This window comes from Miniopterus natalensis, chromosome 19 (assembly GCF_054644295.1).
Source record: "Miniopterus natalensis isolate mMinNat1 chromosome 19, mMinNat1.hap1, whole genome shotgun sequence".
Classification (NCBI taxonomy): Eukaryota; Metazoa; Chordata; class Mammalia; order Chiroptera; family Miniopteridae; genus Miniopterus; species Miniopterus natalensis.
This window is the reverse complement of record NC_142099.1, coordinates 28,897,201-28,923,255: the sequence shown is the minus strand read 5'-3', so window position 1 is coordinate 28,923,255 and position 26,055 is coordinate 28,897,201. Positions and strand designations below refer to the sequence as shown.

The 26,055-nt window shown below is 50.4% G+C and overlaps 1 protein-coding gene across 1 annotated transcript in view; it reads right to left on the bottom strand.

Moving 5' to 3' along the window:
- The window catches only part of PLXNA2 (plexin A2), a 196,859-nt gene that overhangs the window by 18,084 nt on the left and 152,720 nt on the right, over positions 1-26,055 (bottom strand). Inside the window, exons 13-20 of the mRNA XM_087827861.1 lie at positions 15,865-16,016; positions 9,664-9,781; positions 7,752-7,888; positions 6,739-6,906; positions 6,512-6,605; positions 2,117-2,356; positions 1,228-1,371; positions 703-937 (exon numbers count right to left, since the gene is read on the bottom strand). Of these exons, the coding sequence (XP_087683987.1) occupies positions 703-937; positions 1,228-1,371; positions 2,117-2,356; positions 6,512-6,605; positions 6,739-6,906; positions 7,752-7,888; positions 9,664-9,781; positions 15,865-16,016 (1,288 nt within the window). The remainder of the gene's footprint in view (positions 1-702; positions 938-1,227; positions 1,372-2,116; positions 2,357-6,511; positions 6,606-6,738; positions 6,907-7,751; positions 7,889-9,663; positions 9,782-15,864; positions 16,017-26,055) is intronic.

The following is a 26,055-nucleotide window of genomic DNA, read 5'->3' as shown; positions in this document are numbered from 1 at the left end:
TCCTCCCCAGCCCTGGCACCGGGAGGAGCCCTTGACCACCTTTTCTCAGCCCAGCTCTTTTCCTTCATCCAGCAGAGGGCTTGTTTCTGATCCTGACGTTTGCAGCAAAAGAAGTGTTTTGATTCCTAATGGAAATGTTTACCCAGAGAGCTCACTGGGTCCTCAGCCTGAGGGGACGCCAGGTACACCCATCACCTAGCGGCTGCGGTTGCGTGGGAGACGCAAAAAACACCATCTCCACTCCCACACACGTCCATGGCCAAGGACACCAGCAAGCACGGCTTCAGAGAGCTCAGCCTGCTGCACGGAAGGAAAACAAACCCTGGGGTGGGAGGCAGGTTAGATGCTCCTGTCGTTCCCGCTGTGGCTGCTTCCACGTGCTCCCAGGGTATTATGCAAAAGGAGCCAGACACTTCCATGTGGGGGATCTAGAGGCGCAGGGAGACTGAGGCCCTGAGGAGGGAGAGGAAGGCAGCCAGACTGTGGCATGAGTCAGGGCACAGGGGACAGAGCAACATGACCAGACCTGGGGCCTCACTGTGGGCACTAACAGGACTTCTCTGGAATTGATGGCAAGAGAAAGAGAGGTCAAAGTGGAGTACAACGGCTGGGGTGTGAAGGAAGGAACTGAAGATGAGCACTGTTGGTAAGGAGGGAGGGGATAAGTCTGCCGAAGAAAGAGGGGTCCAGGCCTCCACTCACCTTCCTTACACTCCAGGGCCACACGGGACTCCAGGTTGTCCATCTGCATTTGCAGCCTCTTCAGAGTGAGGTCGTTTTCTCGAGACTTCCGCTTGTAGGCAATGAGGACGATGATGACAATGATGAGGAGGAGGCTGCCGCCCGCCGCGATGCTGACGATGGCTGGCAGGGTCAGCAAGCTGTCGGAGATGACACTCACCGAGCCAGGAGAGAACACCATCCCGCCCACGTGAACCTGTGCATTGTACACACGCAGACGCTGCAGAGCCCTGGCATGCCCTCGAGGCCTTATCGTTTCAGAAAGGACACAAGAGACCACAACCACACAGTGCAGTCTGGATACGGAACAACATCCTGGCGATTATCTGCCCCCCCCTGTTCTTGGGTTCTCAACTTCTACCCATGTTAATGTTGGACGTGGAGATGAGATATGGAATAAGAGGGAGAGATGGCCTTTTTTGATGACAGATCATGTATGCACAGCGAGGAGGGGAGGAAATAATACAAAGAAGAAGGCTCACTCACCATGACCTTGTGCTGCCCGGTGAGGTTGGGGGGCTCGCAGAGGAGCTGTGTCTCGGACACAGTGACGGCGCACGGGGTCTCCCCAATCAGCACCGTGTAATTGAGTTTGGCACCTCCAGAGGCAGGAGGGCAGAGGTTTTTGCCCTGTAGATAACAGTAATCTTAATAAGAAAAATTGACACATGTGCTCAGAAGTTAATTGACTTTTTTAAAAAAAGATTAAGGAGATAGATTAAGGAGAGAAGGGCAGAAGTACAAAAAAACCAATGGGTGACTCCATGGTAAGTTTTGGGAGAGGACTTCAAACAGCCACAATTTAGAGAGAGAGAGAGAAAGTGAACGGAGGAGAGAAAGAAAGCGGAAGGGGAGGCAGAACACTAAACGAGTGAAAATTTGGGGGAGGACACATGAGGTATCAGTGGAAGTGGTGGAGCATCAAAATACTCAGAGCTGGGAATCGCGACCTCCTGAAATACGTGGGCAGGGTACAGTGGCCACAAAAGCGGCCTATAAAGGCAGTGGTTACTTTGAGCCCACTGCAGACCTTTTGGGCCCCAAAGCTCACAAGAACAAATAGAAATATTCTAAAGTGTTTCTCGGGAATCCCAGGTGCAAGATACGGGCTGAGGCAAAGGTAGGTTTACAGCTGTTCATATGGAAAAGAACACAATAATTAATAAATAATACAAGAATGAATTCTGTGTTGCCCATACTCACAACTATAAGCTACTTTTTACCCCGCCCTGTATTTCTCCCGATGGGTCAATACCTATAAACAAGCTCCCTTGACAGGGAGGCGACAGCTTGGTGAGTCCATTATGGGTAGGAAGAACAGAAAAGGCCAAGAGGGAGGGGATGTTCACTATCTCCGCCCTCCCCACGTTCCTACCTTTAGAATGATGGGGGATCCCGGCTTCTGATCCAAGACTCCAGTAGGGCTGAGAAGCTCGAAGGTTGGGTTGGGGTAATAGATGAACTTGGTGTCATTGTAAATGAGCAAGGACTGGACATTGTTAAAGACAAATCCAAACTCGTCTGGCCGTTCCACGGTGTCCAGGCCGGGTCGGTAGTCGGTGGTCAGAGGGGGCGCCAGGCAGGTTAGGGTGGTGTTGTTCACAACTTGACATACCTAAGAGGCCCGGAGCGCAGTGTTCAAACCCCGAGCAGGTGACCTGGGGTCCCCTGGCTGGCCCTCCCACCGTCTGCTTGATTTGGCTGTCACTACTGGGTTACCTGCTTGTCTTCAGCAGCTAGTGAACCCCTTGAAAAGGGCTGTGAAACTAATTTTTTGGGGGGAGTTGCACTTTAACTTCATTCATTCATTCATTCATTCATTCACCAACATTGCTTGAGTGCCCCCTTTGTGGCAGGCTCTGTGCTAGGAGTTGGGGTTATCTAGCGAAATAGTCACAGTCTACAGGAGGAGACAAAGGATTCAACAAGCATCGTATAGTTCGGGCAGAGGGCGGGGAACACAGTAGGGGCACGAATGGTTGAGAGGAAGACTCCAGCGGGGCAGTACCAGGTACTGGGGGGCTGTCTGTGTGTGGCCATGGGCGTGGGTGTGGGTGTGCAAGACTCAAGGAAGCTTTCCCTGGGAAGAGAAGGATGGGATTTAATCTGAAGACTGAGCAGGATTTACCTAGACAAGGAGGGGGAGGGGAACAAATCCCAGGCAGAGGGAACAACAGCAAAAGCCCAGGGATGAGAGAGCATAGGAGTTTGAGGAAAATGTAGGATGCGGAGCTGGCTGTGAGTGTGAGTGCGTGTGTGTGTGTGCGGGGGTAGGGGGAGTAGTGGGGAGCAGGATGTAGTGTGAGATAAGCACTTTGCTAGTACATAGTAGGTGTTCAGTTAATGTTTATTGACTACATTGATGAATGAAAAGAAGCCTTCACCTCCTTAAATGTTCTACTTAGGACTTTTCGCTTCTCCAACCAAGTGTCCCCTAACTGCAAGGGGAGGCAACCTTGGTATTGACACTGAGTTCAGAATGTCCTGTCTTCATTGGTGGACCCTGGTCTCCCACACAAAATCCTAGCTGGGCTGACCCCCGCTTAGCATTAGGTGTGTCATGGTCTCCTCTGGTTTAGTTCTGCGGCTGCCCAAGGCAGCAGCTGAAACGAAGAAACCACTACAGGACCCGTGTGGGGCTTGGGAAGAAAACCTGGACTCCTACCCCCACGGCTCAGTTTCGGCCTTGGGAGCCACGGTGTCCCAGCAACAGCCAAGGGCATCTGTGAGAACTGGGCCTGTTCAAGTACACACTGTCCTGGCAGGTCCACACATGTGTGTCTGGCCAACATACACATACACAGACTTCATGTTCAGAAAATAAGGCCGTGTGTAAAATCACAGAAAGGCTGACATTCGCACGGAGATTGGGTCGGAGCTCTGAGGCCAAGTGTTAACCCTCCATTCCCACAGGCGGTTTGAGTTTCAACCGACAGCTCCGAGGGCTTCGTGCCACATTGGAGGTCAGTTCCCGTTCCCACTCTTTTCAGCTCACACTTCGGCAACCCTGAGAACCCTAATGTCCCTTCGTGTTCCAGCTGGGGACACCCTGGCATGAGGAAAATGGGGGTGCAGTCAAGCGGCAGAGTTGAGCCAGAGAGTCTGAAACTCTGGGCTCTGCGGGCAGACAGTGGGCAGAGTGCTTCCCTTCACTCCCCGCCCTTTCTCAGCCCCTGCTCATCTAGTTCCCAGATGGGGCAAGCAAATCGCTCCCAACAAGCGGCCTCTGTTTGCTTCCTGCCCCTTGCTGCATCGGCACTTTGTTTGCCAAACATTCGTTGGGGTTTTGCGGCCTTCGCTTTGGCCCTTCTCACTGGGGCTGCTTCAGGGCCCAAAGGCAAGGAGAGGCCCCAGTTGGCTGAGGCTGCCACGGGACCCAGGCTGGGCTGAGGCGCCCAGTGCTTCCCTCCCACCATCCCAAAGAGAAGGCCCAGGGCAGAGTTCACGAGCTTCCCACCGGGCAGCTAGGCTGCATGGAAAACTGCAGATGCCAGCCCCTTTCTCCAGGCCAGCCAGCCTGCAGACCCCAGGCAGGTCACCATTGAAGAGAGGACCACTACCAACTACTCCCTGAAGCACTGAGGTCATGGTGGGTAGGCTGGGGGAGCTACCGGGGCTGTAAAGTCTCCTCTGAGGGGAAGGGCGTCCAGGACTGAGCCTTCTCAGAGACCAATGCCAGGCCTGGTGAAAGCCCTCTCAGTCCAGTCTTCTCTTCTAGTGGCTTCCCTAGGACTAATGCTTCAGACTTAGGAGGTTGACCTTGTCAGTCACAAACTCATTCTCTAAAATGCCCTCTGCACTATATTAACCATGTCTTTTATTTTCTGTGTTCTGATGCTTTAAACTGCCCCTTCCCAGACTGGCCAATTCCTAGGGACCGTGAACAATGTGCTGCCTGCTAGAGCCTGCTTTCTAATGCAAACAACTAATCCAGAGCCCACACCCCAACCACCTCCTTCCACACTGTGGGCAACTATCCACCTTCCCTAACTCTACCAGGGTGAGGTACCAGACAACTAGATCCAGCCCCTCTTCCCCCCGCCCACTAAAATGATCCAAACTGCCCAATCCTAAACCTACCCGCCTTGCCTTGCTAGCTCCTTCCTGTGGAAAACCAAAATAAAGGCTCTCGCCCCAGTTTTCCTTTCTCCTTCTGCTTCCAAACCTACTCTGGGGCTTCCCCTCCCCAACCCCCACCATGGCATGGTACCTTTTTTTGGGACCTGTGAGTATTAACAAACTATCCAATGGTAGTCATCTCCTGATCTGTTGGCCTTGCCATACCTGAGTAACAATAAAACCTACATTTCAAAACTGTACCTAATTTTGGGGGAGTAGTATTCTTCCTGAGTGTCAACTCACCATTCCCATTCCTCCCCTCCCCCTCCCCCCATCTACTTAGGCCCTGGAGTTGGACAGATGGAAGTGGTCTATGAGCTATTGGGGCCATTGGCCTCAGTCTGGAAGTGGACCTGGGGCACAGACTCTTCACCCAGAGATCAAGCTCTATATCCGGGATAAGGAGACGTGTGCTTTCCTTGCCCAGAAAGCTGTGACCATGGTGTGTACTGAAGGTTGAAACAGGTGTCCCCATGCCTCCAGCGTGATGGAATGTCAAGCCCAGGAGCATCACATGGGGTCTAGTTATGAAGGGCCCAGATGTTTGGGATCTAGCTTGGCCCTGCCACCAGCCACCATCATGATCGGGGGCAAGTCATTTTCCTTTCTGGCCTCAGTTTCCTCAGCTGTACAATGAGGGGGTTGGACCAGATGATCCCTGAGATCTTTCCAGATCTAGCCTCTAGCACCCTGTCATTCTGTGCATTCTTGTTTCCTAAGGAAGCCTCAAGCACTGACTCTGGGAATGTGTCAGAGATGAGGGCAGATATAAAGCCATCCTCCCCATCTCCATCTCAGCCTAGTCATCAATCCCCTGAAGGTCGAAGCAGTAATAATAGCAATTTATTTGACAAATAATGGCCATAATTTATAATGCCAGCATCTCCTGGACTATAATTATAAATACAATAATGTTTCAGGAAATATTGGCAAAGAGGAGCCACTAGAACAAACTAAAAAATTTATAACATATCAGACATTCTGCTCCTATGATAGAAAACTTCTTAAAAATCACAAAAATCCATAATGAAAGAAATTGAATTACGTGGCTCCACACAGAGGAATATAGTAAAATGCTTAACGTGATCACCTTAGCAACCCGAATGGGACTATTCACATGCAGTGACTAACAGTTTATCAAGTGCCAACCGCGTGCTGGCCAATGGCTGCAGGGGACAAATCTGAATGATAGTCTTATCACCATTTATAGCTGGGAGTGCGGGATGGAGGATCAGAGAGGCCAAATGACTTGATCACAGTAGTTCAGCTAATAGATGGCGGGGTCCTGCTTCTGATCCAGAAGCATCTGAATCTGGAGTCAGAATTTCTTCACCCTTTCACAGCACTGCTTCTTAACAGACCCCAAAGTGAACGTGACACGAAGCAGGAGCCCCTCTGTGCTGCATCTTAAGCTCAGAAGGCACTACATTTATGCACTTATTATATCACCTTGTGACAAGAAATGATTACACAGTAATTATAAAAATCACTGTCAGGCTCGGGCATTTGGGGACATGATTCCGGGTTCAGTCTTGAGCCAACTTTCTTCTGCAGTCAGATGATCCAGTGCCCAACACAGAGCTTATCACAAGACAAAACAGAGACACACGGCTGTGTTTGCCGAGGGCCTGGCAGACCAGCGGTTACTCACATTGACGGATTCTTTGCCGTTAAACTTGACTCGGATCCTTGGCTCCTGGATGACATCCAGGTTGGAGCCTGTTATGGTCAGGAGTGTGTGGCCGCTGGGAAGAAGCAGAGGCCTAGGTTAGGTAAAAGTTCAAACTGCTACCACCTCGACCCCCGGATCCCCTCACAAGCCACCCTTGGGCTGAGGGGACGGTGCCGCTTGGTGCGTTCCCCCACCCTGCGCCTCACCTGGCAATGCTCCACTCGGGCTCGATGCGCTGCACTTGGGGGTCACCTATGTAATTAAACGTCAGGTTGTTATTCACACGAGCTCGGTCGACACTCACGGAAACCGGGACTGAGCTCTGTCCGTTGGACGATGGGGGTGAGACACACACGATCTCATTCATTGAGCGCCTGTTGGGGAGACACAGGAGGGTTGTGGAGACAGACACGGGCATAGGGGTGCCCTCTGCTGGAAGAGGGGCTCTCTTCAGCCTGAAGGGGTGGCCGGGAAGTATCCTGGGTCCTGTCATACTGTACACTATGGAACGCATCCCTTATCAGTGTTCATCAGCGCCCTTTTTACATGACATCCGACTCTGGTTCAATTAGGAGGGAGCACTTTGGAGATGGGGATTAGAGAATTGAAGAAGGGGCCGGGCTTCACGGGTTTCACGCTCTTTCCTGGATTTTTCTAGATTATGACTATTTAATGGGTGTTTAGAATCTAGTCAAGTCAGTTAATAAATATTCATTGAGCACCGACCATGCAGAAAAGTGAACACCCTTAAGGGGTTTATGGTCTAAGAAGAAGATTATCAGATAATACTTGGCAAGTCGCGTTCTCATCCATGGACTCTTCTAGAGCCCTCTCAGGATTCTCTATATCCCCATTGAATGTATTTGACAAACAGTAGGTGTTCAATTTTTTAGGCCCAAAAGATGCCCTGAGGATGAGTCTGTGTGCTTGCCCAGGGCTGAGGCCATGCAATGTTCATGTTTCTCAAGTAACCAAAGTGGGGATCTAATGAATGTGTGGTCTTGATGGTGAATGGACAGCTCCTGGGGGCCTTTCTCATCTGCAGTCTCATGGCTCTCACTTCTAATTATTCTTAGAAGTATCCAGCCCCTGTGATACATGGGGCATAAATTGAGATGATGGGCAGGCCTACGTGTGCACATGAACATGTGTACATATGTGTGAACATGCACAGGCCACACAAGCACAATCTTCTAGTGCGCCTTCGAGCCCATCTCACCCATAGAACTCGCAGGTCTGGTTGCCCAGGTACACGGCCACGCTGCTCCCAGCCCCGAGGTAATGGCCTGTGATGGTCACCATGGTGCCTCCAGACTCTGGCCCGCGGATGGGGTTGAGGGACAGCACAGAAGGGTTCTTTGGGAGGAAGCAGAGAAACGATCACAGCTCAGGTTTTGCCCAAAGGGACAGACCCAGACTAGACTTAAGGACAGAAGGACAGACTGTGTCTGTGCTCTGAGTGGAGGTACTTTTCCCGCCCTTTCGAATCCCAAACCCTCTCTCTGCCTACCCTGTAGCTGACACCCTTTCTAAGAAGAGGCTCTGGGCATGTTCAGGGAAGACAGAAAGGTCATGTTTTGGAATTAACTCCCTAGGGAGTCTCATGCCCATAACACTGATAGGAAGGCAGAGGTGACACTGACTAATCTATCAATTAGTTTACAAATTGAGAACAATTTCAAAATGCTTCTCTATCTAGAGTTTGTACTGATTTTTTTGGCACAAAATCGATAGGGCTGAATAAAGCATCGCTGCCTGGATCAGGCCAACATGAGGCTATAGTCCTCCATTAATGTCCTTCTGTCCCTCCCTAAGCTTGTGAAGGGCAGGGCAGGGCAGTGTGCCAGGGCAGAGAGCTGTAGGTAAATGTCAGACATGACTTCCCCATCCTTTATCAGGAGGACGGCCCATTGTTGGCTGGGACTTTTTAGTAAGCTCATTAAGTTGTAAATTTAAGCCTGAAGCTTCAAAGAAATGTCATCAGGCAGCTGACCTAAATCAGAAAAGAATGATTTCTGCTCAGAGGGCAGCAGGGAGGAGTGGGAAGTGCATTTAACTGAGCAACTACACAGACATGAACTAGTCCCCATTAGCCACTAAGAGCAATGAGCCCTGAAGCAAGGTTCTGGATCACCCTGGGCTTCTGCCTGCTCCCCACCGAGGAAGGTGGGCTAAAGTACCTCTACGGCTCCTCCCTGCTCTGGCATTCTATAGTTCTCTCTCGATCTCGCTTCTGTGTTTTGGGGTAGGTTGGGGGCAGATAGGCTGAGGTTCTCTCTAGTCTGAGAGACAAGAGTACTAGAAAAAGGCACAGATGCCAGGATAAGAAGGCAGAGATCAGAAAACCGATAACAAACAGTAAAAATGCTTCAGAGAATAGAATCTTGTGGTTTAATGATTTTTCAAAACCCTTACCTAGGCTAGTTTGACCCCACCCACTTAACACCTTTTAATGAAGAAATGGATTTGACAATGTAGGTAGGTTTCAGAGAAGGGACTCAAGGGCCCCAGAGGCAAGTTATTGATTCAGTAGGCACTTTAGAGAAAGCCTTGTGATTTTACTACCTGTTGCCTGAGTGTGAAGACATTTTTCAGGTGTGAAGGTGTGCATACTTGAGTGTAACCACACCAACACACAGAGCAACTCACTTTACACCCCGCTCAGGGGATCCTGCACATAGACACATGGTCCCACAGGATTTCAAGGGACTCTGCTAAACTTCTACCTACAATACCCCCTGCAGAAAACAAAGCTGCTGATAAATTTAGACCTTCTTAATTAGGTCCTTCAGGCACTCTGTCCTCATTAGGCAAAGATATCACATAGGCAGGGACAAAGGGCAGCCCCTCCTTACCCTTGGAGGTGCTTCCTAAGATCTGAATTCTAAGAAAGGCCTGATTTTTCCATATTTAGAATTCTGATCTTTGGCTCTGGGGGACTCCAAAGTCTTCACAGAATTGTTAGTCACACACTCATCCCACTCAGAAAGACAGACTTGCAAAGTGAGGCTGTAAGTTCCCTTTCTTGATCTCTTGGAGGTGCCTGGCTTAGGAGGAGATGTGTGGAGAAGCCTGGAAGGAAGTGTGCCCTTGCTGGGAGCCGGCAGCCCTGCACTGAGCCCAATACTCACCACGAAGGTGTACTGTTGATGGGACTTGGTCATGAACTCCGGCTTGCACTCGCCAATGCACAGGCGCACGGGCCCAGAGGTGGTTCCCACGAGGGCATGGCCCATCTCACAGACGATCCTGAGAAGAGAGAAAATCTTCCCGTGAGAGGCTTGGCAAGAGCCGGCATCCCTGCTCCTACTTGGTCACCGTCACAGTGAATGACTCATCACAGTCTTTCCGTAGTGCTAAAGCAAGACTCGGCTTGCTCCCATCAGAACTGTAAAGGGCTTTCCCTCTCTGGGCTTTCGTTTCTCATCTGTACATTGAGAGGTTGAATGAGATAATCTCTAAAGCCCTGTGTGTCTCCAAATGCTAGATTGCCTAATTCTCTGAACAAACCAGTAGCAACCAGTGCCTAGCACAGTGCCTACCACTGGATAGCTACTGAACATTTGTGGAATAAACCTAATGTCCAACAGAGAGGTCTAGGGGCAGCAACGGAGTGTTCTTTCCTGTGTAACAAGCCAACACTGCAACTCTCCCTAAAAGAGGGAGTGAGGGTCTATTTGCCGAAGTGATTCAATTGTGGTTTGTTTCTTGCTCTGAGTTTTCAAAAGAGAATAGATAATCTGGTGAGATACTGAGAGACCAAAACAGGAGCCCAGAGCACAACCGGAGGAGTGAAGTCTTATGGCAGCAGGCGAAGGGCTGGGAGGCAGATGAGTTCATTAGGACGGCGGTGGGCACTGGATTCCCACTTAATCAAGGGCTGAGTGCACCAAGCTGGTGGGGGAGGCAGTGACCAGCCCTGGGGTTGGAAGTCATGTCTCACATTAACAGGAGAGCAGGAGAGATGAGGGACTTCAGCATTCTCTCATGAACAGTGGATCAATACCCCCAGTGAGGACTTCCCTGGTGCCCGAGATAAGTTACAACAAGCACGTTTAGAGACTGGTTGCCTTGGCCACAGCTGCAGACTAGAAATGGTGGACAGCTGGAGAGACTGAAGAAATTATCTTCTTGGGGGGAACTCTTGGCTGGAATTGTAGACATGGGGTATGTGGGAAAGGGCCCCGCCAGGCTCTGCAAAAAGGAACCTGGGGACAGAGACAAAGGTTTGTCTTTCCTCCCAATACCAAGTAGAAGTTCAGAGCAGCCTGGCATCCCCGGTAGGTTTGCTTAGTAGAGAGTCAGCAAACGACCCCCTCCACACACACAATAATCCCTGGCATTATCCTGGCACGGTGGGGAAGATTCATGTTTAACCCAGCGATGCTTATCTGAACAGTTTCTCTAGGAAGGAAGGTAACTAAACAGAGATTTCATTCCGATGTAATAAAACTTGCATTAAACAAATACGCCGCATGCTTGCACACACGGTGTGCCTCCGATCTCCATCTCCTTCATAACAGTTAATCCCAAATAAGCACTTTCACTCCTGGTGAATATTTACTTAACATGCAATAACTGTCTTATTACGTTTAGCATATTAGATTCAACAAGCGAGTACTGAGTGCACAGGGAAAGGTACCCTCCCGTCCCTTTCTCTTTGAATGAATAAATTAATTATGAACCCAGAGTAAAGATGATGGTGATGAACAATTAGTATTTTACACATAGCTGTCTCCTTAAACCTCATTAGCAGAGCATTTGAGAAGCCTAATTTATGGTACTGTGTGTGGTTATCTCAGTGCTGCTACCTGCTTGGAGTAACAACTCTCTCATCCTGTCTCCTGGGCCCTAGCACCTGCCTCTGTTTAGGGTCCCAACGATCCTGCAAACCATGCCCTGTGCTCTCAAGGAGCTCCAGGGGAGGCACAGAAGAGAAGGGGGCAGGTAAGGCTCTTTCCCTCTCTTCTAATCAGGGCTTTTTTGTCCATCACTCCCCCCCTTAGACAATCTGTTGAAGCGATTCTCAAGAAGAAAGGGGGAAGAAATCGTGGCAGGTTTGAAATCATGGGAAGAGGAAAGGTGAGATCATGTGAAGGTCACATGCATACCTGTGCCTCCCTGGGCCACCCCAGGGCTGTCTAGGAGAAGAGAAAGCCTAGAATGGCCCAACAGCTGTGCCTGCAGGGAGTTAACAATGGGCTGGGGCCTGTTGGCACACTGTCTTTTCTAGAACTTTTTTTTTTTTTTTTTTGCTCAGGGTTCATGTCCCAAGAGGTAACATGTCATCCACCTGGGAGAAGGGGGATGGATGGCAGATGGGCACTGCCTTGGTGTCCAAGGCTGAATGGCTGCAGTTGGCTCTGAAGGCCTGACCTAGAAGGGGGTGATGCAGGGGATCGGGGGCTGGGCTGCAGTGAGGGCCAGAGCTGGGCCACTGCAGCTGAGCCCTCTCCCCAGAATGAGGTTCTACTTCATTGAGTGAGTGGGAAGAGAGGTAGCGGACAGTAGAAAAGGGACCGGGCTGGTAGGTCTAAGAACTGGGTGAGAGTCCTAAGGAGTCAGGCAGCATCGTAGAACTCAAATGCCCTCTAACTCTTCGTCGTTTTTATTCCTGGGACCCGGTGCTTGCGCCCTTGAGTGTATCTGTTGTAGGCATTTGTTCTCTGAGCTCAGAGACAGAGGCAGTTAAAGGGAAAGGGAAGCGCAGCAGTGGGGAGTGGAAAGGGTTGTAAGGAGGAATGAGGGTTACGCCAAAGCAGACGCTGTATCTTAGTAAGAGCCACACTTTACTGAGCCGTGATCGTGGCAGGCACTGGATAAGACAGGATCTCCTGTCATCTTCAGGCTCTCCTGCAGGGAGGGTCTTATGATCTCCATTTTATAGACAAGGAAACTAAGGCTCAGAGATGCTCAGTGGCTCATGATAGCCACAGCTCTGGCAGGCCGCAGAACCACGATCCAAATCCACGTCACCCCGACTGCAGAGCTCACGCCTTTGACCACTCTACTCCACCGCCTCTAGGATTAATGGAATGATCTGTGTCCCTTTTGGGAAGGGGACGGATACACATGGCAGCAATGCTGGGGTGGAGTCGAGGTTGTTGTGGGAGGAGAGGTGGGGGAGGGAAGACCTGGCTGGGTTCCTGAGGCTCTGAGAGCTAACCACCTGCTCCCCCTACCTCCCCGGTCGTAGATGACCACAGGTGACGTTGTGCACAAGGCTTCCTCCTTTAGTCTTTGCGAGTTGACACAGTTCCTGTCGTTTGATTTCTGGAAGCCTCTTGCCTTCCGTGCCTCCTCCCAGTGTCCCTTGTGACTCTAGGCTCCCTATGTATCATTAGGAGACAACAGCTGGAGGTGTTTTCTCCTTATAAAACAGGAGTTGGACTAAATAACTGTCTAATAGTTATTTAGCTTCAACATTTGAAGGCTTGACTCCTCCAGGGGACTTCTGGAGACACATTAATGCCACCAATAAGCTTTCTAATGGTGGGAGGTACAGGTCCCATGGGGCTTACACTTTACTCCTTCTGACATCCTAAGGACCATAGATGTGACTGTAGAGATCGTCTGTTTCTACATACCCATTTTCCAGATGAGACATTAGAAGATCAGGGAGCAAAGTCACTTGCCCAAAGTCTCTTAGCTCATCGGCAGCTGAACTCCTGGCACCCAGACAGTGCTCTCACCCCAACACCTGACCACCTCCCTTAAACTGACATAGGCGGTAACTTTCACCCCACGAGTGTGCACCTGGGGCAGGGGGCACACACATCTAACATCCGTCCAGCTATGTCTGGGTTCACAGGTGCAGCAGATGAGAGGGAGGTGGTCTGAGGACTGGAGCTGAGTCCGTATCACACAGAGCCCCTGTCCCAGGACCGGCCGAGCTGCAGCCTCAAGCTGTGTCCCACTGCCCGGGAAACGTCCTGTGCTGGACGCATGGGCCCTCCGCAGCCCTGTGGGGTGCCGACTGCAGGGCTAAGCGGGGCCCTTTAACCAACATTAACCTAATTGCTGAGTGATAGATGGCAAGCACAAGCATATGGTGAGTCATTACTGTGCCCGCTAATCCTGCCCGCACCCGGGACTCTGCACCGCGCCCGTTTAGCCAAATTCATCTCTTGCAGACATCTGTAACGATTGTGCCTGCTGCTCCCCGCCTGCTGCCTGCCCGGGATGGAGGCTTTAATGATGTTAACAAACTCTGAAGCCTTGAGAGTGGTAATGAGCCTGGCACGGCTGGAAACCAGGGCTGCATCCAGCCCAGGCGCCGAGTGTGCTTGCCACCTGCGGCCTGCCCTGCGCCCCAAGACAGTGGTGGTGGTTTTCGAGGGTGACCACTAGCTTTTGCGGGGGACTCTGGTGACCCTTCACCTTCCCAGGCTCCTTTTATATCTTCACTTCCACTTTCTGTCAGGACTTTCTTCCCCGTGGCCCCAAGCAAGCGCAGAGCATTGGATTTCATAGATAAAACTCTATTTCCTTATATTCTTACGGCACGTTTCACTCTCCATTTTTCTCATCTTATTGAATTTTCCTAAAACTCGTGCAGCAGGAATCATGATTTCCCCTAGGCCGATGAAGGTCAGAGAGACCGGATAGTTTGCCAAGGTCTCGGCTGGGCAGGAGAGGAGCCAGGACTCAGAACACCTCTGAATTACAAATCTCACGACATGTCCGTGTCCAGCTGCCCAAGCTCTTCTTACCTCAAAGCTTTAACCCTTTCCTTTGGAGTCCTGTGGCATGTCACCAAGTTGCAGACTTAGCCTGTGTCTAGAGGCACAAGGCAGGTCCCGGAGGCCATGGGGGATTTGGGTCAGTGAGACCAAGTGTCTAGTCCAGTTTGGCAGGGCACTGGCCTCTAAAGACCTTGACTGTGAGGATCTCTGCAGGCTGTCCTGGCTCATACCCAGCAGCTTTTGGCTCAGAAGTGCTACTTATGTCATGTCCCCCTTCCCTACCTCATCTCTTTCCTGTGGACCCTGCCAGCCTTTCCTCTGACATGCAGTCCTTGCAGGACTAAGGTTGTGAGTGAGGGAGCAGATAGGAAGGATCTGCAGGTCTGAAGGATCAGGCCAGCTCCCTCTCCCCTGTTGGTGCTGGCAGGAATCACACCAGCCTCAGAGTCAGAGGATTCACCCTCTTGCTCCGACCTAGTTCTGGGCCACACTGGAATCGTGGCCCGATCCTGGAAGCCACATTCTGATGAATCATAGGATTTCCAGGCCACTCTTGCCCAGGAGTATTGCCTCATCACTGCTAAGGAAGGGAAGAGGCTTGGACTAGGAGTCAGGAGACTCAAGTTCCGGCTCTGCCTTGGCCACTTGTGCTCTGAACTGAGAAAGTCATTTCACTACTCTCTTGCTTTGTAAAATGACCATAATGATATGTCCCTTGCAGAGTCCTGACCAGTGAAAATGAAATAATGGATGATATAGTGCAAATGCTGATAGAAGAAAGTGATGCCATTTTTATGGTTGTGACTAAAGGCTGGCTCTGGGGAGGCCAAAGGGAGAACCTGAGGCTACAAGGTGGTCTAACGCTTAGGGAGAGAAGCCCCACCCCCAAATTGTGTTCTTGGTCAAGCTCCTACAACCCCTTGCAGAGCTGTGTTCTCCACGGAACCAGGGTGTCTTGACCAGACTGTATATGACCAGTGATATAGAGCGATCGGGCTGCTCCCCTTCCTTTCTCCTTTGAAGGGGAATCACCCCTCCTTCTACCCTCATGCCCCAGCTTCATGGCCACCTCCTGCCCACCAACTCCACAGTGGCTGCCACTGCCAAATGAACACCCCAAATTGGAACATATGTCACTCCTTGGAGCCCCGTTCGCCTGTCCGCTGCTACATGCCTATTTTCTAATTTCCAGCTGACATTTCCCTTAGTGAAATAAATGAATTTGCTCCGGCGGAGGCCCTGCTCGGATTAAGCTGCTGTCAGAGCCCCATGAGCCAAACAAATTGTTGCCCACAGCCCACCTTGCAGGATGCATTCCAATGGGGTCTGCCAGGGGAGGGGCCAGGGAAGAAAAGGAGCCTGGGCTGGCTGGGAACTGGCTCAGTCATGCCAGTGGGCAGGAGAAAACTGAATGAGGGGCAGCGTTGCTCAGGGATCCCTGATGCCAGAGGAGCCAGGGAACAGGGAATAGAACAGAATATGACCTTCTGAGAGTGGAGGTGGGAAAGAACAAGGCTCTGGGTAGACTTCTGGGGGCAGGGTCCATGGCAGAAGAGAGATGGAAAATGAATCTTGGAAAGTCCCAGAGAAAGGAGGAGGGGAGTCCTCGCCCGCCCAGAAGGGCAGGCCAGAGCAGACTGGACTCACTGCTCAGCGATGATGTAATCCCCTGGCAGGGGTGTGCAGGGCACCCCAGCCACCTGCACGTGGTGGGCGATCTCGGAGAAGTCCAGACCCAGGTTCACGCCGTGGATGGTCACTCGAGTCCCTCCTTCAGGTGGTCCAGACACCGTCAAAATCTGTGGGAAGGAAATGGGATTAGCAAACCTGTGGTCCACAGGAGTAGAGGCAGCGAAGCTCTTCGCCTCCTCCAGGGAAGTTCAAGGACTTCGATGAACACCCAGGATCTGGGTGAAGAGAGTGTTTTCTCCAGCTTTCAGCTTGTCTAGGATCTGGCACCATCTTGTTTTATAGCACTTCCTTGGGTCTTCAGGTCATTAGCTCATTTAGTCATCCATTTATTAAAAGGAAACCAGAAAGTACTAGACTCAAGGAAGAAAATCATTGTTTGAGACCTGTCTCTAATTCACTAGTATCCTGATTGTGATCAATCCACATCATCTCCCTGAACCTCAGTTCTTCTTAGTTGTGAAGGCAGGGTAGTCATCGCTACCAGCCTTGCCCCAGGAGCTCCGAGTACCCAACAGAGGGTGCTCAGGAGCACTCCGTAAACCAGAGAGGGCTTGGTAATTGCGAGGTGCTATTACTGCCACTCCTGCATGCCAGGCTCTGTAGGGAATGCAATGAAAAATGCACCCGAAATATGCCCTCAAGGAACTTATGGTCAAGAGGAGGAGCTGAAGGAAGCCGTAAACAAGGTGGGTCCAGGGGGAAGGCCAAGGGAACCCAGAGGGGCCTGAAATTAGGAAGCTGCAAGGGGATAATCAAAGATGGAAACTGTGTTTGACATTGTTCTGGGGGAAAAACATGATGCATGCTAGGACCCCCCCAAAAAATAACTTTAGGATTTTCCAAATGTTGGTGGCTTCCTATTAGCAGGGATCATTTATTTATTCATTTCCTAATGCAGTCACCAAATGATGACTGTCTCGTTTTGCTCTGACCCAACAGGGAAAGGAGCTGCAGAATCAGGCTCTCCCAAGGTATAAACTTCTATCTGGGAACAGGTCAAATGCAGTCTTACAGACCCCATAGACCCCAGGGAATAAATTCACACTTGTGGTCCGCAGACTAGAACTCAGTCTTAAGCAGGGACAAAGAATTTCAGAACTGGAAGGGAACTTAGGCTAAGATTTTTATATAACCTATACACACAGTTGTAGGAAAGTTTAGGGTTCTTTTCACTACCACAAGAAAGGTAAGCATGAGAGGGAGGGGATTGGTCAAGGCCAAGAGTCCACCAGACTCTCCTAGATGGGGCCCTGGGAAGAGAGCTGAAGCCTTTGCCCCTTCTGTCCTTGGGAGCCTCTGGGGAGTTTGTTCTCCGTATCCCCTTACGTGCTGGTGGGGTGTCCAGAGGGTGGAGGAGTCAGTGCATCCCAGGGCACAGATCATAGGTGAGTATAGGTGAAAATGCTAATGGAGGCTCTGGAATCTCTTCCTACCTCCTGCCTCCCCTAAAGGGTCCCTGATCTCTTCCTGTGATATGGGCATCAGGAGTTCTGCCACCAACTAAAACACGAATCCCCATGTGACTGTGCACAAAGAGATGGTGGGGATGGCGACCAAGACAGGCCCCCTCCTTCACTGCCTGGCCAACTGCTAGACTCTCAGTAGTTGGGCTGCACAGCCAGGGCTGGAACTCACTCACCTCCTGACCCTCTGCTGTCTCCTGCAGGCTTTATATGGGGCAGCCTCCTTCCTTCCTTGTCAGCCCAGGCCCTGAACACTCTCATCCAGGCACTCATTTCACCCAAGTCCCCTTGTCTATGGCTCTGACTCCTTTTTCTGGGATTAAAATATCCGACCTTATGAATAAAAATCAGTAAGGTCCATGAAATGAATCAACAGAAGGAGAGTGGAGGGGCTCACAGACATCTCCGAGGGTTGGTGTGAGTGTAGGGGAAGGTGGGTCAATTTGGAGAGAAAGGACCTGGCATGAGGAACTGTAGCCCACAGCTTTTCTGTCCCTGAGGATTCTAAAAATAACCAATTCTCGATCTTGGCTCTTCCACCCTCCCTTGGCACAGCTTCCTCAAGTACCCGGGCCTCCTGGACTCTGCAAGATGGACCCTTGTCAATGAGGAATGGGGGAGGGGCTGCTTCTATGCCCCTGCAGGGAGCATCTGCAGGAAAGAATCTGCTTTAAGCAAATTTGAGCACCCAGTTCTTCTTTGACCCACTTGGAATGAGCTCAGCTGGCCCCTCTCTCCCTTCCCCCAGCCACCTGGATGGCAAGAACCCACCTACCAAAAGCAACTGACAAAACTGTGATGATTGGTTCATTCTCCTCCCCCACTTTTACTTTTAAAAATACATTCTTTTGCTCACTGCAGTTAATTACAACCTTTCAGAAAAACTGTGAAGTGAAATCTTTCTGGAAAGCCTAAAAATATTTTCGTCTTACAGGTAGCATGTAGGGATTGTATTGTGAATATGCAGTAGTGTTGGCAGGTTCCATGGGGCAGCCTGCTCCTGCTGGTAAGTCATTGTAGTGTCCCCTTGCCACTTTTAAAGGTCAGGGTCAGAGACATGGTCACGGGCACTGAGCTGCTCAGAAGCATAAGCCAGCTTATACTGCGTAGAGAAGGGAGACTTAAAAAAATTATTAGCAAGTGTTATGATCTTGGCATGAAGACATGTGTCAGAGAGATAGCTAGGTTGGGGTGTGGAGGCACCAGCCTGATCCCTTCTAACCTAGCTACCAGCTGCTGGAATGCAAACCTGGAAAACCAGCATCCTTGAGATACTAGAGCTTTCTGAGGAAGGCTGGGTCCATGTGGGTCTTCTCCACGTGGCACATGCTATGCGCTATGTGGCTGGCACCTGGGGTAGGTGGTGGAGAAGCTTGGGGGTCAAGGCACTCAGCAGCTATCATGCCCTAGGGCTTACATCTTCCTTGCTTAAAATGAAACTGATGTGTAAAAGTCTGGATTTCCCAAACATAGATGAGGTGGTGAGCATTTGATTTGCAAGAGAATTCCCAATGCCTCCATTACTGATGACTTCCAAATCTATTTTGTTGGCTCAGACCTCTCTCTCGAGCTCCATATCCATATATCCAATTGCTACTGGACATCTCCACTTCCACATGTACGTCCCTCAGGCACCTCAAATTTCACAATGTCTAAAAGTGAACTCTTAATTTTCCCTCCTTCCACCTCTAACCTGATTGTTCTCCCAGATTCTCTTTCAAGGTTAATGGAATCGCTGTGCATCCAGCCAGGAAGCTTGTGAGCATTTTCAACTGTTTCCTTTCCCTCACCTACCATGTATAATAAATACGGTCACCAGGTGCTACCAGTTCTTGTTCCCAGGTGTCTTTTGAATCTGTGCTCCTCTCCGTGTTCCAGACTAGGGGGTAAGCAAGGCTCCACCCCCTCTCACCCACACTCACACCAGAACCCGTGTTCCTCCCTTAGATCTGACTGTCTCAGACTGCCAGGGTGACCTTCCTGAACACATACTTGACTAAGTTACTACCTATTTGCTCTAAAAACCTTTAATAGTTCTAACCATTGTCAAGGCACTTGACCTTCAGGTTCTAATATTTGTGACTTCTTTAGCTTTCTCTGCCATCCTGTAGCATGTCCTCCGTGTTCCCCCAGACACCAGGGGTTCTTGTACATACATGTACTTAAAACTCTTTGGGCCTTTGTACATCATTGCTCTCCCCTTGCTTACAAATCGGAGAGAGTCAGGTGGCAATCTGGGGCTCAGAATGCAAAAGGACAGAGGAAAGTATCATGTAGGACACATCCCTGCCACCCGATGGCTTCTAGGTGAGCATGAGTGTAAGGGCCTTGATGTCTGTGTCATGGCCTGGGGTGGTAAAAACCAAGGCATCCTGCTTTCCTATTTCTCCCCAGGACCAGGTGTTGGGGGGAGGCTACAGAGGGAAGGCTTGATGGGAAGGGATCTAGTCTCCAGAGAGAGAGTGAACAGGATCCCTTCAGGACACCACCTGGGACCAGGCAGCTGCAGGGTCCCAAGTCCACTCTGGAGACAGACCCAGAGGACCCTCTCTAAAAAGCAGCATTCAATTGCAAAGCACCCAGTGTAACACAAAGCAGCGTGGTTCTCTCAGTAGCCAAGTCTGGCCATTCCACCCGGGTCTATAAAGAGGTAAGTGGGTAGAGTCCCAGCTACTGCTTGCAGGACTCCAAGGAAGGCCTTGCCTTCTGCTTTGCAGATCTGGAAGTTGTGGGGCTACAGCGGAAGGGAGAGCTTATCTCCCATAGAGGTGAATGTGAGATGGCATGGCAGGGTGGAGTTATATAGGTTCCCCATTGACAAGGGAAAAGATATGGCCTGCATGGTAGCCAGACCCATGTCTTGGCTTCCAGTTTCAGGTAGCCCTTGGGTTGGTGACTTCCCTAGGGTAGAGAAGAGAGACCATCTGGTGCTCAGGCACTCTCTAGCCTCTGGCATCAGATAGACTTGAATTTGAATTCCAGCTCTGACACTTATGGGCTATGTGACTTTCCATCTCAGTGTCCTTATCAGAGAACGGAAAATGATGCTGACCTCACAGAGGTGCTATGAAGGTGAAGTGAGATGACATTTGGAAAGTCCCTAATGTGATGGTTTAGATAGCAGGCCTTGAAAATTAGTAATTTCCTTCAGTGTGTTCCCCCTACACCTGTGCCTTCCTAGCTCTCAAAAACATGGGATGATGGTGTTGGTTGGTAGCTTAGAGAGGATGGGGATCTTCCTATTGATCTGGAGAAAGGACACATAACTCAGATGCTGGGGCGACCCAGGTGGAAAAAGATGTCCATGGGTTGACTGGAGAAAGCCTGGGAGATGTCCTGCAGCCTGAGCTTGGGCAGGGAGTGGCTGGGCTGCAGAGGGCAAGGCCTTGGTCTTGGTGGATTCTGGGCCCTGCACAGAACCATTTTCTGAGCTATACATTACCCTTTCTTCCAGAATAAATTTAGGAGGACGCCGATCCTGTCTAAAATGGTCTACATCTGCCTGGCCGGGTGTGGCTCAGTGGCTGAGCATTGACTCAGGAACCAAGTGGTCACAGTTCGATTCCCAGTCAGGGCACATGCCTGGTGGTAAGCTCGTTCCCCAGTAGGAGGCACGCAGGAGGCAGCCAATCAATGATGTTTCTCTTTCATCCATGTTTCTCTCTATCCCTCTCTCTTCCTGTCTTTCTAAAAAAATCAATAAAAATCATATTTAAAAAAAATAAAAATAAAATGGTCTACATCCTTTCCTCCCTGCCTTCTTACCACTTCTTTCCCCCTTGGCTATCAGCCATTCTGGGGAAGGCACAGCACTTCAAAATAATGAATTCTTTCAGGAAAGTAATTCTGAATGAGACACCCACACAAACAAATGGTTTGACACTTTGGGCTGTGCGTGTGTGTGTGTGTGTGTGTGTGTGTGTGTGCGCGCGCGCGTGTAGTAGGGGTGTGGAGAGAGGGAGAAGGGAGCTGAAAACCTGTGAAATCAGCTGGCAAGATCTTTAGATATTGACTAATTCCAGCCCCATGCTTTGTAACATATTATAATGGGGACCAGAAATCTATTTAAATTCTCTGTGGTCCTCAGAAGTCAAAGCGAGAAGCAAGGGACGAAGGAGAGAAGATCCCAGAAGCAACTGCTGTTTGCTCAGTGGCGTGAAGGGGGTACTGGTCTCCCCTGGGTTTGCACTGGCTCCTGCTGGGCTCCCCTCCCTCACCTATCCCTCTGAGCTCTGGTTCAGCTCTCTTGTTTAGGATGTGTGCTCCTAGGGAGAGCCAAGGGTCCCCATGGCAAGATGGCCTAAAACCCACGTGCATTTGACAGACCCACGAAGCAAGTCCACAAAGGCCTGCCCCTCTTGCAAGGCTCTGCTAAAAGAGCCTCCTGAGAGAGACTTTCTCTACTCCCCGGGGCAGATTTGGCAGCACCTTCTACACGCCCACTGCCCTCTGTGAACGTCCCCAGGACAGCAGGGCCCAACTGGGACTGTAAGACTGTAACTGCTTTTTCCTCATTGGGTCAATAACTATCTAGGGACAGGGACTCTCTCTCTTTAGCTTAGCAACCTAATACTTAGCACACGGCCTCGATAAACATCCCCAGCTTTTTGCTACAGGGGAAATGCTGGTCTCGACCAGTTTCTGGAACAAACTGTGTTCTTTCATGAGGGCTGGCAGCATGGAGGTGCCGGAGCGTTGCTCAGGAGTGATGCTGTCTTTTAACATCAGAATCATCAAGAAGCTCTTTCTGCAATCTCCCTTGCTTTCATTTCAGCCAATTTCTGCTGTGATTCCTCATCGAACGGACGACTTAACAGCTGCCTTCTCATCAAACATCTTTCACGTACTGAAGACAGCAATTATGTCACCCCTGGCCTTCACTTCTGTCTCTCAGCCTTCTGCCGGGAGATCTCGTTTTTGAAATCCTTTGATCATTTCAGGTGCTTTTCTTTGGACCTCAGATTTCCACGCATCCTCTGAAAGTGTAATGACCCCAGGTAGGCTTGCGGCTTGAGCAAAGGCCCGCCCGATGTACAGGAGAAGGGCCTGTGCTGATAATTTCCTTCCCTTGTCACAGACATTACCCAGGCTGGCCCTGCGCAAATCCTAGAGGCAGGCTAACCCCTTGGTACCTTTTCTGTTCTTTCTTTCCTCCGTGAGTTTTAGGCACCTCTCATTCTGCTATTCTCTCCTCCTTAAAGAAACCTTTATTTGCATCTTAATGGGACATTTAGTTCTGTTATTATCTTGCCTTAAGAGTACTGGCATTTAACTGGTTGTAGAATAAAGTGCTTGTCTAGCTGCAAGATTCAGAAGGAAAATGTGGGAAACGCATAAGGGCAGAGGGCTCAGTTCAGCAGCCCTAACCGTGTCTGAGAAGCAGTCACTGACCATGACTGGGCACAAACGGGGCTAGTCTGAGTCTTAGCCAAGCACTTCTTTATCTGTTCATCTGAGGCCAGGATGAGCAGGCCAGAGGATGTGGGGTGAGGCTGGCATGTGCGATGGTAGGGGAGTAACTTGGAGAGTCCTGTGTCCTGCTCTGTCCTCTTAAAGCCCCTGAAAGTCTCTGGTTTAGAGAGCCACTTCCCCACCTACCTAGACCCCACCTGACCACAGCGCAGCCCAACTGAGTCCTGCCCAGTCCCCTGGCCAGATCTGTATTCCTGCCAGACTGTGTCATGTTTGTTTTCCACCATGAGTGCCGTGACCTGGAAAGTAGCCACCGTGATGCCACACTTGCCCTGATTCTCGCGGCCACTAATTGAACAGTTTGGAGGGAACTGTGCCACAGAGCCGCCCAGGGGCAGAGCAGATGCAGCCGATTAATTACAGCTGGAGAGCTCCCATGGGCTGCGCCCCGGAGTGGAGAGGGGGGCCCTGAAGGCCCAGGGGCTCCGCAGCCTGGGAGCGTGGGGTGGGCCATTCTTGGGACTTGGGAGCCTTGCAGGGGCAGAGTTGGGATCTTCTATAGGGTCAGAGGAGAACCCCTTCTTGGTGGGCACCTCACAAAGCCCAGCTCCCATTCTGGAGCCCATTTTCCTCTGGTTGTATCTATTGTCTGATAGATGCGGTGAGAAAAGACAGAATCTGGCATCGGCTCCAGGCTATTAAAGATTCTGATAATGACGACGATGACCGTTTTTTCACTTAAGTACTTTTCATGAACCAGGAATTGTGCCAAGGGCTTTACATATTTTATCTCAAGGTGAGCTCAGAACAAGCTATGAGGGAGGTACTGTTATTACTGCAGCAGTATAGATGGGGACTAGTGTTCCAGAGAGGTTGAGTAACTTGCTCAGGGTTGCACAGTGAGTGGCAGAGCCCAGCCGGTCTATCTCACCTGTGCTCTCAGCCTCCACGCTACATGCCTGAGCTGACCATCCTCCCACCCTGCGAGAGACCCCCAGGTCATCAACCGTGAGAACTCAAGCCAGTCTGCTCATGGGTTCCCTCTGCTCAGGCCTGCCAGCCCTCTCCCTCTGCTAAGGCCATACTTGCTGCTTTCCAAGAAGGTCTGTAGTCGGCTTTGCTGGTCACTGCCGTCTCTCCAAACTTCTCAGCTTCCCTCCCCCCTCCTCTCTGCCCCGTCCCTGTGAATGTCCACACTCCCCCTTTGGCCTTGCCCCTTTGTCACCTCTCCCTGTGCATGTCCAATCTCCAAAATGATGCTGGGAGGACAAGTCTCGGGTGTGTAGACAGCTCACGCTCTCCTGACCCACTCCTTTCCTGTTGCTTAGAGTTTCCCTGACTGTAGAGAGCAGTGATGCCAGCTTTGTGCCTGCAGATGCTGATCCCATTCTGAACCCCAAAGACACCTGGATGCTGATCCAAGATGGCACATTGTCACATTCTTTTCCAACTTGGGGTGTGTGTGTGTTTGCCTGTATGTGCACATGAGTGTGTACACTTCACAGTAGGCTAGAGCCCAGCTGATGGCTCTGCAAAAATCTATGGCATCGGGGATGCCAGCTCTCCTACCCGACGTGAATCCTTGCTGGCTCTGTCTTAGCGGATAGTACATTCAAAACCTAATTGTTATCTCAGCAGAGAAACTCCATTACTCATCTTGACACCATCCCCCGTTAGCTGTTTGTTGCAGTGATGTTATATTAATGAGGCCTGCAAGTAAACGAATGGGCATCAGAGTGCTGACTTGTTTCTCAGCAAAGCTGGCTGACTTAATGTTTTATTTGTCGGGAACTTTGCAGCGAGTCAATCTGGCCCTGGGCAGGTGGCTTTTGGCCTTTCCTGCAGAGATTTGAGGCAGCCTTACAGATAAATACTTGTAAAGGTCCAGCTCCCCAAACAGTTTCACAAATGCATTTGCATCTGAGGGAATCTAGGGGGAAAAATCTACTTTAAATTATTTGGGCAAGAGGGAAGCAGGAGGTAAGCAAGAGCGATGGTGGGTTATCTCAAATGACAATAGTAGCAACATGATTTAGGCTTGGTTTTGGAGGTCGGTGTACATAGTTTTCTACCATGGGTTTTCTTTCCCACTTACGTGTACCTAAGGTAATGTTGAAGACAATTTATATTCCCTAAGCAAGGACTAATGAGGTGTAAGGGAAGTTACTCAAGTTGAAAAATCTACAAAGTCAAAGCTATAAGGTGGTCACAGCCCTCAGAAGGAGCCAACACTGCCAACACCTTGATCTTGGGCTTCTGACCTCCAGAACCGTGTGAAAGTAAATTTCTTTTGTTTAACCACCCAGTTGGTAGAGACCTCCGTCACATGAGCCCCAAAGGTTCTTGAACCTTCCCAAATTTCTCTTCCCAAGAACATATTCAGTATCCTTTCTCTTCCTGCTGGATGCTGCCCACTCACAGCTTCTTAGAAAATGTTTCCTCTGAGCCTTCCTTTCTAGTGGGTGACTGGTCACTCCTCCTCTCTGAGGTCCCAGCAGGCCCCAGGCACACACTGGGAAAACAGAAATGTGACGGGCCAGGCATCTCACGGGCTTCCCAGCCTTCTGCATGTCTCCTGTTTCTGGGGTTGAACAGGTGGCACGTGCACAGACATCCAGGATGACAGCTGGAGTGGGAGCAGCCCAGGATGCCTCCCACGGGGACGGCGTCATTATCACAACACGGGCTGGCTGAGAAGGATCAGGCGGTGAGTCCTGAGGGGGTCCTAACCCGAAGTTTATGAAAACTGGGAAATTCGATAGGCTGTAAGACTTGTCCTACATGAAACTGCCACAAGAGATGGGTCTCTAGGGGTGGGCTTGGCTGTCGTGGAGACAGTGGGGTAAGGAGGGGTTAAGGGAAAACACAGCTGTTCATCTAACTAAGCTCGAGCCCACTCCTTTTCCTAAAGTAGATCTCATTCATTTGAGGGCATCTCACTGATGTCCCTGCCCCTGGGCAGGGCACCACCCCATTCTAGCCACAGTTTGTTTCCATCATTGGAAGTTCTGCCACCCCCAGCAGCCTTCACAGCTGTCAGAGAATCCTTCTCTTTCCACCCCTCAAGAACGATTTTGTAGGAAATGGCTTCTGTTTGCAAGTGGGCTTGCTCTGAGGAGGTGCACATAAGGGCCAGAGACAAGTAGGAGAGAAAAGGGCATGGATCTCATAGAATTCCAATTAAGAAAAAGATCTATGCTAATGTCAAGGAATTAGCCAAGAAAGCTGAGCTAAAGAAAATAAGTTCATTCTTCTTAAAAGTTACTTTTAA